Consider the following 17,278-nt stretch of genomic DNA (forward strand, 5'->3'; position numbering starts at 1 on the left):
TTTAGATTTCATAAAAGTCCAAAATGTGCTAGTCTTTGCACATTTCTTAAGCACACACATGCATCTGCATGGAAAAGATGCCGTTTTTTCAGGTTTAGTGAGGCAAGCCCACTGGTGCATAGTTCAGTCAAAGGGGGTTATAAATCTGACCCCAACATACTATTCTAAAATAATTTTGCTGTCTTGTGATCATGATGAATCTACTTAACTGCAAATGTCTGGTTTGATAACTTAATGACTTCAGTAAAACACTAATATAACATTTTAATATTTCTGTTATTAATAATTGTTGTTTCTTGATTATCCTAACAGTGTGCTGTGTTGCCTTCATCCTCAGGGCTGATTGTCTTAGCTGCCATTACACCTGAGTCATCATTGGACTCAGGCCACGAGACCAACTCCTCTGAATTGACAGATGTTTCTGAGATGGTGTCGGCTATGAAGCAGAACCAGAACCAGGCCTACCTGCTGGCTCACCATATCAACAAAGAACGTATCCTCTGCCGCCGGGACTTTCCTTTGGCTATCCCTGGCTGCACTGCAAAGACCATAGGGACTGGGGCCTTCTCTGTGGGTCAGATTCGTGCTGGTTGTCCACCCAAGCAAGTAATCCTCAGCAAGACGGTTCCCTTTAAAGTCAGTCCCAGTCAAGACTCTGCAGTACTCAGTGTTGTGACAGAGCAGGGGACTCAAGAGACTCAGACTGAACCGAAAGAAGAAATTAAAGCAAACTCTGAGTCCACCAAAGCAAATATCCCTGACCCCCCTTCTAAGTCACCTGAAGAACTTAAAGTGTCCGATGCTTCACTGACAGCTCAAGTCAGTAAAGTACTGAAGTTATCAAATTCTTCTGAAGAGACACTGAGCCAAACTCTTTCTGAGGGTATAAAGGAAAAGACAACAGCACCTCTTAATACAGACCCTAGCAACAAAGCCTTACCTATCCTCCTACCTGTGGACAGAATTGCCTCTGCCAAGATTTCTCCCACTAAAATGTGCCACGATGCCAAGACTGCCTCTAGTGAGACCATGAAGCCTTCAAGCTCTACAGAACTTCTGCCAGTTGATGACCTTTTCTGCACATGCCCAGTTCAAAAGGAGTCTGGGCCTCAACTAAGACTAAAAGATCCACAGATTCAGAAGATAGTGGTGTTTCAATCCTCCACCCCCACAGATGACGAGCGTCTTCGGGCCAAAGGCCTCCAGCTTGCTAACAGTAAAGAAAATGCAGTAAGAGTAGGAGCAGATCCTAATTTGGCAAAACCCAGCCCTCAAATACAAACCAAGAACTCCCCTCGTTTTCCTGTAAAAGCAGAGAGAAAAGAGGCAGCTGAATGCAAGACTGAGGGTGCCCAGGGAAAATCCCACCCTGAGTCACAGAAATGCCCTATACAATCCTTACCTATTTTAGATGATCGAACAACACCTAGTCCCTCTGTAGATAAGGTTTCCACTCTCCCAGTCAGAGACTCAAAGAAGCAAGGCAGTGGTAAGGGGAAGTCCCAGCGCAGTGTCCCTTTCCTGAGCTTTAGAAACCTCCTTTCAGCTACATTCCCAGCAAGAATGCGAAGAGAAACAGATGAGCGAAGGGCTCAGTTGCAGAAAGTCCGCCAGTATGAGCTAGAGTTCTTAGAGGAGCTGCTGAAACCCAAGTCAGCCCAGGGAGAATTTTTGCCCCAGGGATCCTCACCTGTGCCCTCAGGCACTCCTTGTGCCTGCCAGCTTCGCACCAGCCCTGTCCTAAAGGCTCCAGGCATCTCCAGGGAGCAGCGACGCAGCTGTGACTGTAAGCGAATGTGTAGGGGCATGCGACTACCTGACACACCAGTTGGATCCACAACAGAGACACAACACAGAGGCAGAGAGAAAACTATCTCGAAAACCCCTCCAGCAGTCTCCAAAGCACCTCACACACAAGATGCTTCAAGGAGACCTCAGACCTTAGAGATCAAGACCACACGAATACGCTCTACCAGCCTGGAATCAAGAGAACCAAGGGGTGAGCAGGGTTCATGCTTGCCCATTTGTACTTCTCAAACAGATTGTACAGGAGATCCGCAATATAAGAAGCTCCAGAGGCGATACAGCATTGGAGAGCTGGATAACAGCACTAGCACACCTGTGTATGCTGAGGTAAGGCCTAAAACCAAGAGTCTAGAGAAAGAGATGGAAAGAGTGAGGGCCACAGGGTTGAGGCTCCCCACCCCAGTAGAGCCAGTCCACACTCAGTCTCACCAGGCAGAGGGAAAGGGGAAAAAGGGTGTGTTTTTCATTCAGGGAGAAGAGCTACTGCGTGAAAGTAAAGAAGGGACTAGCGAGGTGCTGCTGACCTTGCCCAGTGAAGACAGTGATGACAAGGATAAATGCTGCTCATTCTGTTTCTGCTACAGGAAGTGTGAGGCAGCAGATGAAAGCAGTGAGAAGGATGAGCTTTCATACTCCATACCCCTTCAGGTCCTTCCAGGCATGGAGCTGGACTCACATACCTTTCCTGTAGTAAGCAAAACACTCCAGGTTCTTAATGCAGAGGACTGTAGTGGGGAGGAAGAGGAGGGGGAGGAGGAAGAGGAGGAGCCACAGACACAGGAGATTGACCTAAGAGCCTGTGGTACACTGGAGGGGAGCCTAGCACGGGTACAGGCTCTACAGGGCAAAAGTTTTAGCTTGCCCGATGGTTTCCTAAATGCCCAGTTGGATGCTAATGAGTTGCTAGCTATTCTGCGTCAGTGTGCTAACAGCCCACAAGCTGAGGGTGAGGCTCGTCTTCAGCCCTCACAGATTTCAGAGTACAAACAGGAGTTGGCGGTGCGCTTCAAAGAATTCAGAGCAGCTTGTCGACGAGTGGCAAGTGTTGAAAAAAGCCCAACACGTATGCTGGCTGTTGTCACAGCCAGCTTTCAAGTGTTGTGTGAACTAACTCAGACCTTCATCAAATTGGTCAGAGGGGTTCGTTCAGAAACCCAAAGGCTGCAGCTGTTGAGAAAAGTTGAGGAAGTAGCTATCAACTACACTTTGCTTCTGCGTGCAGCAGAAGAATCAATGGGACACTCAAGCAGCTTGCCGACAAAGACAGTGAGCCCTCAAGTTTCCTCCAACACCAATAACATGAGCTCACTCACTCGACCCATCAAAACTCTGCCTGCCCAGTAAGGATACATCTGGCAGGAATGTAATAAAAACAGTCCAGAATGTGGGTGGCAACTCTATCCAAATTCATTATTTGTTTATTGTTTACATTTTTTACAAGACATGCAATGACTCATCCTCAGTAAAAATTGCAATGCAGCTGTTCCATCCCATGTTTACAGGCCCTGAGGTAGCCTCGTGGATCTTGTTTTGAAATACAAAGATACACCAAACTAATGCACAATGGAATAAGAACCCTATAACAGACTGGGTGATACAGGGCTAATCACCTCATATCAATATTCACAATACACATTGTCATTATAGTATAATATTTTATATGTAATATATATTTGGGTTGTGTCTACTAGCAAATAATATAATGTTTTGTGAAGAAAAAAGTGAAGAATATATTTGAAATGTATTTGAGTTAAGAGATCTATAAACATAATAAATCATCAGAAATAAATGTATGCTCTGGACAAAAATACTTCTACTAAATACTACTAAAGATCTCGTCAAGTAGCGACTTCTGTAAATTACGTAGTCCAAAGCGTTGGTTAGATGGTGATGTGTTTGTTTGTTGAATTTTCTAACTGTTGTAATGCAAAATGGAGATCTCTGTTGGCTATGTTGACAATGCCTGGTGTAGTGATACAAGAGTCAAAATGTAAGTGACAGTGTTGGAAAATGAAAACCGCTGAAAGATGAGTATGACATTTTAAACTATATTGACTGACAGAGGCCCATTCTCTCACTATAACAGGCAGACCATGTAGCAGAGACCCAAGTCAGTCTTAACCACTATACAGTAATGAGTATCGTTACCTCACTCAGCTGAAGAGAAGGAATACCCACACTGTACTTCATAACGCAGAGTGTATTTTACACCATCACTGATCCATGGCTCACTTGCACCTCACTTGTCATTTTAAATATTGCCATCCACTTGCACTCGCAAGTGAGTAAGCTTATCACTAGAATTTTGCACAACCTCTGAAATTAGCTCTGAAGTTAAAATTTATCTTTTAATGTTTCACTTTTAATTAAGTGTTTTTTATTCACTCTGCTGCTGAAAATCTCACTTGAGTCCACACCACCAGTTTTACATAAGTCATCACCTCAAAGCTAAAGCTTACCTGTTTCAAAGGATCCTTTGTTTTTATTCAGATTTTCAGATACAGTATAAACAAATTTGCTTTCTATGTGCTGTTATACATTGTGCAACCTAGCAAATATATAAGAAACACACAAAGTAGTTTTCTATGTATTTTAATAAAACTAAAACATCTGTTTCCTGTCTGAAATCTTCTTTGTGTCTCATCCTCTTGTTATTCCTGGAAATTAATCAGATAGGCTTTATAGTTGTACTGGCCTAACATGTATACTGGACATTCTGTTGAAAGAAAGTGCTGTGTAACCAAATTAATAGTGACAACTGGCCTGCCACAATACTCAAGACAAGAAACGTTATATTGCCATTTTTTGCACAAAAAGGTTAATAAAATACTGTATATGATGTAAACAGTTTTAGGATACTTAGTGCCATACAGTGCATACATGCAAATGTTAATAAATAAACACTATAAACCAATGGGTGGTCATTTAAATGCGACAAATGTTTTCTAGCCATATCATGGCTTATTACTGCTGTTAATTTGAGCCACTTACATCCTTGTGTTCGTTTTATTCATATTTACAGCTTTAATATTCATCAATTAAGCAATAAAGCCCCCCACAACATAATACTTTTCTTTTCACACAGAGAGTTTGACCTTCAATGTTAAAGAAATCAGGATATCAACTTTGTTGTACTTCTTTTCTTGGTTTCAGAACACCTTTGTAGTGTTTACAAGCACTTTTTTTTAACGGTTTGTCCTTCACTGTTGATGTGGCATATGCAGTGTTTTCTCTTTCACTGCAGTGCATGATTCCTTTACGTATTAGACTTTCAGGGTCAGATACTTTGACCATTGAAGGAAATGATACTGTTTGTACAGATAATTTTCCAGTTCTAAAGGCCGTTGTGGCAATATGTTAATGTTTTGCAAATGATATTTAGTATGGAAATGTATTCACTGTAAATTTAAATAGTAAAACAACATATTTGAGAGAATAAGAAACACTTTCAAAACATTACCTGTAACATTGAGATTTATCCAAACTCTTCAAACTTTTGTAAAAATGAAAAGATAAAACATGTCTGTAAGGTAATTATTTATAGTAGTAATGTAACATAAAGACTAATAGCAAAACATATATTTTAATGAGTATATTATAAGTATAAAGCATGGGACATGTTTATTTTTATAAACAAATATCAGACAATGTTCTCTCATCAGCACTTGAACATTTTAACATCCTGATAAACATTTTCTGTGGTTGTCATTGTTCAGTTGCTTTGCTAAACTCTGGATTTGTCTGTGTTTCAGTCACACGATGAGCCTCATGGCTTAATCCATTGTTTCTTTATGTGCACGTATTCATTCCTGTCTTTATTTGCTGTCAATGATCTTGTCGTCACTGTGGTCTTCTGTCTGTGTACAAAGTTAACTCATGTTTTATGAGCAATAAAGTATATTATATAAACTCTTTCAGAGAATTTGGAAATGACATTGCATGCTGTAAACTTGACGTAGTGACAGGGTTGTCCATTAGAATGACTTTAAACAAATGACGTCATGTAAAAGATAAATTGTCCGGAAACGTCTCTCTTGCTGCTGCCAGCAGGTTTTTACTGCTGTGGTTGTGTCATTCATTTGTCTCTGGCAAAAACTGATGTTGACTCAACAGTGCAAACCTTGACAAAACACCAACTATTGACAGTAAAATGTTTTTGTGTTGTTACCATTTTAGCTAGGTTTACGTTAATGCTTTTTTGTGTCATTTGTATTATTGCATTTGAAAAGCAGATTGAAGCTGGGCCAACCAGACAGGGAAGCTTCTTTGCCAAAGACATTGCAATAAAGTTATGATAATTTACAAAACTGGAAACAAGAAAGATAATCCACTAAATACAACTGTCTGATTTTACACACCAGTCAAACATAAACATTCAGTAAGATGCCACTGTAATAGTTATTAGGCTTTATTGACAGTAGAGTAGACAATATGACATGTCACAGTAGGAAAAGCACAGGGGTAAATAATCAAATTAATGATGACTGAATTCCATTTAGCTGCTATAGTTTGAGTCCGGTAGGCTATTGTGCATACTCATCACTGTTACACAGTCATGGCTTGGGATACATGAATAAATCACAGCTTTAATATTATTCGTAACACCTGTTCTTTTCATACTACTACTACTACTACTACTACTACTACTACTACTACTACACAAAATGTGTGCTGTGCCTGTGAAAATGCTTTATAGCCTACTTACCACATTTGTTAGTCCCAAAGTTTGCTGTGTTGTTTCTGAGGTCCTGAAGGGAGTGCCAGGTACTTGGCAGGGGTCTCTGCCAAAATAACGTTGTTAAATACTACTTTGTATAGGCCTAAATCATATCCAGCACCAAAAAAGTTCTCAGATAGAGCTAATTATGGTCAGTAGTGTCTTGGCCTACATGCACTACAGTAGCCTCCATATGCCAGGAAAGGTGGTGAATGTTCTAGGAGCCCCCATTTCCAAAGGACCCACGGTAACGTTACCTTAACGCCAATATCCGTGTTTTAAATGAAACAATTTAGAAAATAAACTATTTATTTTAGGCAATACCATGTACAACTCAAGGACAAGGGGCAGTTTAAACTCGGTTTATCTTAAGTATGTATTACCGTTAACTCACTTTGCGCTTTTCATTTGCATTAGCATGTGTATGGTAAGCACTAGAAAGAAGAGACTACCAATGAATGTACCTTGCTCGCTCACGTGCCCCTGGTTCTTGGCTCCTCTGCCCAGAATGACGTCATCGCGGCAGAACGTAAGTGAAAGCGTGCGCGCCGCCTGGGAGGAAGAGCCGCCGCACGCGTGATGTGTGGGACATAATGGTGGATAGGTAGGGAACACATTATAGCTCGATAAGAGTTGCACATCAACTGTTGACCAATTTCCAGTTGTTGTCTTGGACCCTTCGATTCCTCTGACTCGATAGCTGCTCGCTGCCTGCTCTGACTGAACGACGCCCTTGACCGCAACAAAATGCCGAATATCAAAATATTCAGCGGTAGCTCACATCCGGACCTGTCTCAAAAAATAGCAGACCGCCTGGGTCTCGAGCTGGGGAAGGTTGTTACGAAGAAATTTAGCAACCAAGAAACCTGGTACGTTTTTTTGTTGTTCTGGCTAACTTACTTTAAATAAGCTTATAATTACAGATAGGCTATACCTGGTACACAAATTGTTGTAGACTAGCGACATGTAACCATAATGTTATTTGAATAGAAACGTGGTGTCATGGTGATATTGCCGCGCAGTGTTTTTAGGAACTTGTAGTTCACGCATGGCTGACGATTCATGCTGACTAACAACCTATCTGGGAATTCTGAGCAACAAAGCCACCTTAGTTGCCTCAATAAACTAAAACTATAATGTCATATCTTCAGATATCATGACACTCGAGACCTTCTGACTCAGCATAGCGCTTTTTAAAACCCAGGTTCAGATCACACGCCATTGTTTACTCTGCCTCATCTATATCCTGCTAGAAGTGCTGTTTATCTTGTCACCTCTCTCCTCTGGCAGCGTGGAGATAGGGGAGAGCGTACGTGGGGAAGATGTCTACATTGTGCAGAGTGGCTGTGGGGAGATTAATGACAATTTGATGGAGCTGCTGATCATGATCAACGCCTGCAAGATTGCCTCTGCCTCCAGGGTCACGGCTGTCATCCCCTGCTTTCCGTATGCCCGGCAAGACAAGAAGGACAAGGTGGGGGTGAGGGATATCTATCTAATTACTTCTGTCATGCCATTTGCCATCCTGCATCATGACAAGAAGCCTGCAGTCATGCCCATCAGTAACCAATTGACTAGGCATATTTGCTTTATTTTTTTGTTTGTTTTCCTTTCCCTTATTCTGTATGCTTTGCTGAATCAACGGCAGTTCCCATCTCTGTTCTTACCTTGAGCTATTTGCCTGTTATTTACTCCCATACTCATTCCAACATTTGAATGATGTTGCATGAATGGAATGTTTACACTATAAACTACTAAATCTAAACTTTTATTAGTTTTTGTGATGCAGGACTAGATATCATCCAGGGTTTTGTTTTGAATGTGTTTTATATAGCAATAAGTATCCTACTATTCCCATATTAAATCCATATTGCAGTTATGCCAAACACCTATAATTTTAATGTATTTAACTGCTGTAGCTGAGCAAAATTAAAACAGAATGACTCTCTGTTTAGCCATTCCATGTACATACTGGTGATTGCATCACCCACTGTATTGTAGTATATTGAAAGAGTAAATGTTATACTGTAAATAATTTTAAATGACCAATTTTAAGGTCTAGAGTCTAAAAGATTGTAAAAACTGACTGTTAAAATTTTACTGAATGGCTAAGCTCTTGGTTAAGTGTTATTTTTAGAAACAAGCCATGCTTGCCAGTTCACTTATTCCATGTGACTGATGAGATCTATTTTCATTGCAGAGCCGCGCTCCTATCTCTGCCAAGTTGGTGGCCAACATGTTGTCGGTGTCAGGTGCTGACCATATCATCACTATGGACTTGCACGCCTCACAGATACAGGTGAGCAGCACAAAAGCAGTCCTAAACAGAAGTCCATCTTATTCAGTATCCTGCCATTAATCTGTCCTTTTGGGTAATATTTTTACCTACATTATAAACCTAACTTTCATAGCCTTATGTTTATATAGATGTCAACAAAGGGAGACACGGGCCTTCTATTGGTCCTTCCAGCAGGTAGTACATGTTCAGCTCCTGTGAACCCAGTCCATATTCATCTGTTATCTTTTTCCAGGGATTCTTTGATATCCCTGTTGATAACTTGTATGCAGAGCCAGCTGTGCTGAAGTGGATCAAAGAGAACATCCCTGAATGGAAAAACTGCACCATCGTCTCACCCGATGCAGGAGGAGCCAAGAGGTATGCCAGTGGCACTTGCCGTACTGTAGGTCTTCTACCCTTGAGCATGTCCTCTGGAATTTACTTAAGATTAAACTTTTGTTGGCTTTACTAATCTTTAACAGGGTTCTAATTACACATGTACATCGACAACTTGATACACTTTGGCATGCACACTAGCTCTAACTCGTGGACATTTTACTTTCCCTTTGCAGGGTCACCTCAATAGCAGACAGGTTGAATGTGGACTTTGCCCTTATTCACAAGGAGAGGAAAAAGGCAAATGAGGTGGACCGCATGGTTCTCGTCGGAGATGTGACGGATCGGGTCGCCATTCTAGTGGATGACATGGCCGACACGTGTGGCACAGTCTGTCATGCTGCTGACAAGTAAGCCCCTTTCATTTACCTTCTGTGGTAAATGAATTGGTAAATACATTTGGAACTTCACAGCATAACAAGACTTGACCACCACAGGCAAGTCATATGGAGCTTTGTGCATAATATGCATAATACTGTTTCTCTCCCTTAGATTAATTTCTGCTGGTGCCACCAAGGTGTATGCCATTCTAACCCATGGCATCTTCTCTGGCCCAGCTATCTCGCGCATCAACAATGCCTGCTTTGAAGCTGTGGTGGTCACCAATACAATCCCTCAGGAGGAGAAGATGAAGCATTGTCCCAAAATACAGGTCAGGATACAGAATTTATCTTTTTTTCAATGTAAAATAAAAAGCAATTTTCCAGAGCCCAAAGTGAGTAGTGAAACACATAATTGTATAAAAAGTTACTGCATTTAAAGTAATATGAAACAAAGGTGCAAATCCTCAGTTTGAGAAGCTATCGTTTTTTTAATTGGTATTTTTACTTGATAAATTACTATCAAAGTCTTCTTTCAATTAACAAATCATTTAGTCTAGTTATTTTCACAACATGTCATCCTCTCTCCCTCCAGGTTATTGACATTTCCATGATCCTTGCAGAGGCCATCCGTAGAACTCACAACGGCGAGTCTGTGTCATACCTGTTCAGCCATGTCCCCTTGTAACAAATGGTGCCGCCCATCTACTGTGTGCTGTTACACCAAATAAGAGAAGAGGGAATTCCCCCAACCCAAACACAACCATTAGCAAAGATTTGCTAACTGTGAAAACAAAAACAAGAATGAACTGTCATGTCTGTTACTAATGCTGACCCCCCTCACTTGATTCCCTTCCCTCTTGAGCAGCGTCCCTTCATGTCTGGGCACCAAAGCAATCGCAAGCTACCAATTTAGGCCAGCATATTTATTGTACTTGGTTAAATAAGTGTTTATCCACTGTCAACTTTGTACTCCCTTTCATAACATGTATGCCATTTTTCCACCACATGGTACAGCTCAACTCTACTCGCTCTTTTTTGGTTTTCCATTGGCAAAAGGTGTGGATAGTACCGGGTACTTTTTTTGGTACTACCTTGGTCCATAGTTCCAAGCAAGCTGAGGCAAAACCAGAAGGTGGAGTTAAAATACTGCAGACCACCGATTGGTAAGAGAGAATCGTCACTAGTGCGACATCCTACGCATACCCTTGTTCTTTTTAAATAGGCAAGCTTCCATCAGTAGCGATCGCAATAATTTTTATTCACTCGACCCAGATTAAAAAAAAAAAAAAATTGCAGCCCACAAAACTATGCGGTACAATTGACTTAGTGCAAACATTCTTCTGTTTGGTTGCTGATAAAAGGATTCAGTAAGTCTGGCGTCCATATCCTCAGTGGAAAACGAAGAGAGAGAAGTCCTGGTACCAAAACGTGAGCAGAGCTGTATCATACAGTGGAAACATGGCATTGGGTACAGAGTTTCTCCTGACCATTTGACCTCTCCAGGAGTCATTTCAATCTGTTGTCAAAGAGCTTGTATAAATATCCCTGGCAGGTTCCAGTGGTCAGGAGACGCATCTGCCATGTAAAGCTGTTACAGTGCTTTTTTGTTACAATGAATGAGTTTAGTTTTTCATGTTGCTCCTGTGTCATCTGCTGTTTGAAAGATTATAATTAATGAAGTGAATGTGTATTGGACTAGTTTACAGTGCCACTGAAGCTCCACTCAACCCAAGAGTGCCTCAGCAGTCTGAAATGGAATGTTTTTTTTTTTCCTCCGGTCATCTCCTCCCCCTCCTATTTAGCGGTTTTTAATTTTCTCACTGGATGAAGAACTTTTTACATTTCTTATCAGGCTGTAAAAGATGTTATAGGATGTTTCTTTCAACTCTTGAGGTTCCCTCCATTGAGTGGGGTCTACCCAGTGTCCAGGGTTTACCCTTTTTTAGGTTCTGTGCTGAAGGTCTTTCTATAGAGAAACTGTCAGGTTTTTAGTTTGGTGTCTCTGCAGGCTGGAGCTTCCTTTAGAAATGTTCACCTGCTAATTTTCATCATTTATTGTATGTCTGGAGGAAGGATTTGTTAATAATTTGCATATTCCAAACCTTTTGTGTTTACTTTTTCAGTAGGGTGAATGCGCCGGTTATCTGAGGATGTGTTCTTAATAAAATTAATAATCCTTAAAATCTAAAACCTGGCACTTATTTTTTTTCTGGTATTAATGCAACATACCTGCAGGCATATATATATATATAACTATAACTGCCTATAAGCTCAATATTAAAAAGTTACATACAACCAGGATCATAGAGGGAAATTATATTGTTTATTTAATGCACATTACATTTATTGCAGTGGATGAAAGCTCATTTCCCTTGGTTGTCCCTGGGCGGAGGACATTGATGGCCCATCAATGACATGATCTCCTTAATTTTATTTTTAGTTAATTTACATTCTACAATAATAAAAAAAAAAATTAAATAAAAAAACCTTGGTCTATATTTTATAGCCTTCCAGTATTTTTAGACTAAATATTTTGGCCAGTAAATAATGTAGTCAGTATTTCTCCACCAGAAATGAGAAATCCTGGTAGTGTGGAGAAGGCTTTGAAACAGCTTCAAGGCAATATTATTGCACAGTTGTATTTAAAATATGAAAAATCCAAATATTTGGCATCAATTATTCTAAAAAGGTAAAGTAAGAAAAAAATAATTTTAGTAGCAGGTTATATACTTACAATTACTGTTATGTTTTTTTCACCTGCTTGTAACACCCTTGTTCCCTAAGAAGAAGACACTTTGATTGATAGGCAAAACAACCAATCGCCGACCACGTGACGTAGCCCGTCTTGACTAGTTATTCTAGAAGAGGCTGACAGCGGCAGGCGCTCAGTGCGACCTCCCATCTTGTTACTGTTACACATTGACGAGGTTTTACCGTTATTTGTCCGGTTTCGGTTAGAAACTAGTAGAAAACGTGTTTCTATCGTAACTGGACGAATAACCAGAAATTATCCCTCTCCACGTGCAGTGTAGGAAAACAAGTATACGCCTGTGCTGCCTTTATATTTCAGCAATGAACGGAGGAAAATTAAAATAGATACTACGCTTTTTTGCTCTCTGCTGACAACTGGCTGGGTAAGTAAATGTCATCTCTGATTTGGCTTTAATGTTTCTGATCAAAGATTATAAGTAATGTTCTTGTGTTATGCATTACAGTTTTTCTCAAATGCTAAAACACATTTCACAAACGTTTCCTCCATGTTCCCCAATGTCTAAACACAACACCCTTTTCTAAAGCTACATAAACACACCAAAAGAGCAGCTCGAAGCTTTCAAAAATGTAAACACTATACACATCATTACACACTACAGCAAAACAATTGAAAACACAATGCTCAATTTGTGAGAAGGTTCTTTGTTTCATAACTGCCAATGCATATTTTTAGAAACTTTACAGTAATGGATCTTCTTAGATCTCTGCAGAGGATTAGGCATTTAGATTTGTGAGTTTCATATGAAGAGTATAAATCTATAGTAAATTCTGCATGTACACAACTGTAACACAACTCAATGCAAAAACAGGATCTATTGCACACAACAGTACTCTTGAAAACATGATCAGGGTGTGAAGTTTTTTAATTTACTTTATTCACACCACACACACACACACACACACACACACCACAATCACTGTGCGGCATCATGTCGCTGAGCTGCATCAACTTTAGCATGGGTATATTCACTTATGTTTAGCACTGTATATTATGAGCAGTATGACTGTCCTGTGTAGAGATATTTCTATTTTCTAGACGTGTCATTTTACCTAGATGTGTCATATTATTCAAGTTACAGTGTGAAGTTTATTATGTGTCTCATTGCATGAGTTGTGTGCGTATCTTGAGGAGAAGGTTACAAGTTCAAGGGGATACACGACTCCTGTACCAAGATGTCTCAGATGCACAGAATGTTTTAGCTTACGCCTTTAATCATAATTTAAAATGTGCTAGTATGTTAGAACACTGTTTGTTCCAGATAGAGAAGTAGATCAACTGGAAATAGCCATTAGAGGTAAAAAGGTTATAAGACGCAAGAAAGAGGAAGCTGAAGTTAAAACCACAAAGAGAAAAGATTTATCATTAAGAGGCAGGGTTTTACTTTCAAAGGCTGAAGGGATGTCTAGGTTAACATACACTGCATTTTCACTTAGTGTTGATACCCACACCTGTAAAGCTATAGACAAACTTTTTTTTGACTTTGTTTGGAAAAACCACACTCATTATGTAAGAAAATCTGTTCTAATGAATGAGTACTGTAAAGGTGGCCTTAACTTTTTGGACTTTACTACTTTAAATCATACATTTAAAATCAACTGGATCAGGCGATACCTCCGGTGTCCAACTTTATTTTGATCTGTAACTATAATATCGACAAAATTCCCCTCAAACTTGCTTCTTTTCATAAACAAATGTTATTGGCCTGGTCTTTAATCTTCAAACCTAATTTTAGTCCCCACAGATTTTATATTTGGAACAATAAATATGTTTTTTTTTCAAAAATAGATCAATTTTCTTTAAACAATATTTTGTTGATCAGTCAATTATTTAACCGAGACGGTCAACTTTATTCTTATTCGGAATTTCTTCAGCAGTATGGTATCCCTGTTACTCCTAGGGAGTTTTCAATTGTTTTCGATGCTATCCCCACAGGTGTAATTGCACTTTTTAGACGTTTTAGAGCTGATGGTAATCTCCCTGTTTTAGGTAATGATACTGATGTTGGTAGAAGTTGCTTCTCTCCACACTGTAAGAATATTAACAAAATAATTAGTCAACTTTTTCAGCATGACATCATTAGTACTCCCTCTTTTTTATCACACTGGTCCAGTTTTGTTGGAGATATGTGTTGGGACAAGGTCTGGCTACTGCCGCAGAAGTTTTTTCTGACTTATAAAGTCAAAGAGATTTCTTTTAAAATGCTTCATAGGTTTTACCCAACCGACCACTATTTACAGAAGCTCAAAAAAGACATTAATGTGAACTGTACATTCGATGGGAATCAATTATTATTTTGGTTATGCCCTCATACTAAATTACTTTGGAATAAACTGTCTCGATACTTAGCTGATCTTATTTACCCTGAATTCTCCTTGTGCTGGGAAAATTTACTTTTTGGTTTCATTAACTATGACACAAATCTCACCTCTCAATTTTATTTAATCAACCTGATTTTAATTTTGACCAAATTTTACATCCATAAGTCGAAATTCCAAAATAAAACACCTAACTTCATAGAGCTGTCCATTCACATTAAACACTATATTTCTACTATATCCTGTTGTAGTAATAAGAAGGCTGTTAGAACACACACACTATTTGTTTTCAAATGCTTTATGTAAATTTAATTTTTTTCTTTCTTTTTATTATCGTTTTATTTTTTGTATCTCCCCTGGCGTACTTGACCTGTTTGTATTGTATACACTTGTGGCTGTATACTTGTTATGTGCTCAAAAAAGAAAAGGTCAGAAAACGGGGCTCAGAAACTGGGAGGCTTCATGGACTGAGCTTTGTATTTGATGTCTGGTTGCTAGGGATACTTAGTCTCTCTGTGACCCTGCATGCATTTTGTAATACTCAATTTTTACTCATACTCATTTATGGTATTCTGGTTATATAGGTCATCAATGAGTATACGCGGGGAATTTGAACTTAGAGAGATTATTGGAGTCAGATTTCTCTGGCCTCCGGGCCTTCCGCTTTTCCCAAAATTCTCTACACCTGTATTAGGGCAACACTGAAATGATTTGTGATTCTATTTTTACTCAGCTCAAGGATGGCAGGAAATCCGGACGATAAACAAGATGAAGAGGGCCTCAAGGACCCAATGGTTTGTTTCCACAGCTTCTTGCACGGTGGGACCTCCAGTTTGCTATCCACCTTCATCGTCTTCCCTGTCTACAAAGTTGTTTTCCGTCAACAAATCCACAACACCCCAGTTTATCAGGCAGTGGGACAGCTCTACAAAGAGGGACCTGCAAAGCTCTACAGGGGCGTGGCCCCACCATTACTGATGAAGACCCTGAATGGCACGCTGCTCTTTGGCCTCCAGGACACCCTCCTCCGCCAGCTTTCCCTGTCATCGCAAAATGTCACCTCCACCTCTGCCCTTCCTGCTCTGGCTGGTTTTGGTGCAGGTATGGTAGAAGCTGTGGTTTTTACCCCTTTTGAGCGTGTCCAGAATGTGTTGCAAAATGGCCAAAATGACCGCCATCTACCCACCTTGAAGAGTGTTCTTGTCAGGCTGAAGGCACAGAGGCTGGCCTTGGGCTACTACAGAGCCTTGCTTCCCATCACAGCTCGAAACGCTCTTGGCAGCTCCCTCTATTTTGGCCTGAAGGGGCCGGTGTGTGCTGCCATGGAGGGACAGGCGCTCTATCCAATGGTTTCCTCCTTCATCTCAGGGACGCTGACCTCCATGGCAACCAGCTTGACTCTTTACCCACTGAATGTGCTTGTGGCAAACATGCAGGCAGAGGTGGGAGGGGAGGTGAAAGGGGTCATGGCTTGTTGGAGGATGCTCTGGGAATCTCGGCAGCGTAGTGTAGCTCTGCTGTACAGAGGAGGTTCTCTGGTTATTTTGAGATCATGCATTACATGGGGAATCACCACTGCTATCTATGACAGGCAGCAGAAACGTTCAGGCTGATGAGATATCATCGGGCGCCCGGATAGCTCAGTTGGTAGAGCGGGCACCCATATGTAGAGGTTTACTCCTCAAAGCAGTGGGCTGGGGTTCGACTCTGACCTGCAGCCCTTTGCTGCATGTCATTCCCCCTCTCTCTCCCCTTTCATGTGTCTTCAGCTGACCTGTAAAAAAAAAAAAAGGCAGAGAATGCCCAAAAAAATAATCTTTAAAAAAAAAAAAAAAAAGGAGACATAGTTGAAAAATGTTTTTACTGTGTTTTTTTTACTGGTGAGTAAACAGACATGTTGCTCTTTCAATTTTCATTCATCAGACACATCCCATCACCCCCCCTTCATAAGATGCTCTAACCATAAGGCCTTTTTCACAGCTGACATTTTGACTTGTCATAGTAGGAAAAGCACAGGCATTATACTCATAAAAGTAATGGCTGTGATCTATTCAAGTGTCCCAGTAAGCCAAGCCAGTGTAACAGTTAGCCAACATGAACAATACCAGGAACCTGAAACTGCAGCTAAATAGAATTCAGCCATCCATTCATTTGCACCTGGGCTTTTTCTACTGTGACATGTCAAAATGCCTTCTGTGAAACAAGGACATGATCCATCACCTGGTTCAAACCAATACACACAGCAAATTCTGTGCGTCTCTGTGCACCACTGCCGGGACTTGAACCTCAGTCCCTGAGGTGCTGGCCGAGTATTTATCATGAACCAAAGTTACATATAATAATATAAATATGGTGCAGGTGAATAGGTGCCTTGTATTTCCACTGTCTCAAAGCGGAATTTCACCAATTTAACACAGTCAGTTTACTAATCATGGGAAGTACAACTCAGCCTATGAAAGCAGTTTTATAATGTCATCTGTGGTTTGGGAGGAACTTGGCTTTTTTTTCAATTATTTTTGGACATTTTTGCCTTCAACATGTAGAAGAAATTACAGGAGACTACAATTTATAACAGAAACCCTGCAGTACAAATTGGAGCGTGCATTTTGTAAAAGGCGGTTATTTACCAGTCAGACAGGGTCTAAAAAAATGGGTTACTGTATGGAAAAA

General features: G+C 40.4%; 3 protein-coding genes across 8 annotated transcripts in view; all 3 read left to right on the forward strand.

Annotated features, from left to right (window-relative positions):
• The window catches only part of frmpd3 (FERM and PDZ domain containing 3), a 95,492-nt gene extending 89,777 nt beyond the window's left edge, over positions 1 to 5,715 (forward strand). For 4 of the 5 annotated variants that reach the window (XM_036003498.1, XM_036003509.1, XM_031319394.2 and 1 more), the window contains one exon: positions 338 to 5,715. In XM_036003498.1, coding sequence (XP_035859391.1) covers positions 338 to 3,150 — 2,813 coding nt within the window. In that variant the 3' untranslated portion in view covers positions 3,151 to 5,715. The remainder of the gene's footprint in view (positions 1 to 337) is intronic. The other variant, XM_031319392.2, reaches the window with a different exon arrangement.
• A 1,350-nt stretch (positions 5,716 to 7,065) lies between these two features.
• prps1b (phosphoribosyl pyrophosphate synthetase 1B) lies at positions 7,066 to 11,710 on the forward strand. Of its 2 annotated transcripts, none has more exons than XM_031319399.2 (7): positions 7,066 to 7,392; positions 7,814 to 8,003; positions 8,724 to 8,822; positions 9,055 to 9,179; positions 9,374 to 9,547; positions 9,690 to 9,849; positions 10,113 to 11,710. In XM_031319399.2, the coding sequence occupies exons 1-7, from the start codon at positions 7,271 to 7,273 to the stop codon at positions 10,203 to 10,205; spliced, it is 963 nt and encodes a 320-aa protein (XP_031175259.1). In that variant the 5' UTR covers positions 7,066 to 7,270; the 3' UTR covers positions 10,206 to 11,710. The 2 variants fall into 2 exon arrangements, with proteins under 2 accessions (XP_031175259.1, XP_031175260.1); XM_031319400.2 differs by having other exon boundaries at positions 7,067 to 7,392; positions 7,814 to 7,997.
• Positions 11,711 to 12,382: 672 nt separating this feature from the next.
• LOC116064297 (solute carrier family 25 member 53) lies at positions 12,383 to 16,321 on the forward strand. Its single transcript, XM_031319401.2, has 2 exons — positions 12,383 to 12,654; positions 15,342 to 16,321. The coding sequence occupies exon 2, from the start codon at positions 15,349 to 15,351 to the stop codon at positions 16,219 to 16,221; it is 873 nt and encodes a 290-aa protein (XP_031175261.1). The 5' UTR covers positions 12,383 to 12,654; positions 15,342 to 15,348; the 3' UTR covers positions 16,222 to 16,321.
• The last annotated feature ends 957 nt before the right edge of the window (positions 16,322 to 17,278 follow it).

Source organism: Sander lucioperca, chromosome 1 (genome assembly GCF_008315115.2).
Source record: "Sander lucioperca isolate FBNREF2018 chromosome 1, SLUC_FBN_1.2, whole genome shotgun sequence".
NCBI lineage: Eukaryota > Metazoa > Chordata > Actinopteri > Perciformes > Percidae > Sander > Sander lucioperca.

What these genes read in the sequence shown, in the direction of transcription:
- prps1b (XM_031319399.2), top strand. Translation starts at nt 7,271, where the DNA reads ATGCCGAATATCAAAATATTCAGCGGTAGCTCACATCCGGACCTGTCT. An exon ending in ACAAGAAGGACAAGGTGGGG is followed by an intron (nt 8,004 to 8,723) that starts GTGAGGGATATC and finishes TTTTCATTGCAG; the next exon opens with AGCCGCGCTCCTATCTCTGC. An exon ending in TGCACGCCTCACAGATACAG is followed by an intron (nt 8,823 to 9,054) that starts GTGAGCAGCACA and finishes ATCTTTTTCCAG; the next exon opens with GGATTCTTTGATATCCCTGT.
- LOC116064297 (XM_031319401.2), top strand. Translation starts at nt 15,349, where the DNA reads ATGGCAGGAAATCCGGACGATAAACAAGATGAAGAGGGCCTCAAGGAC.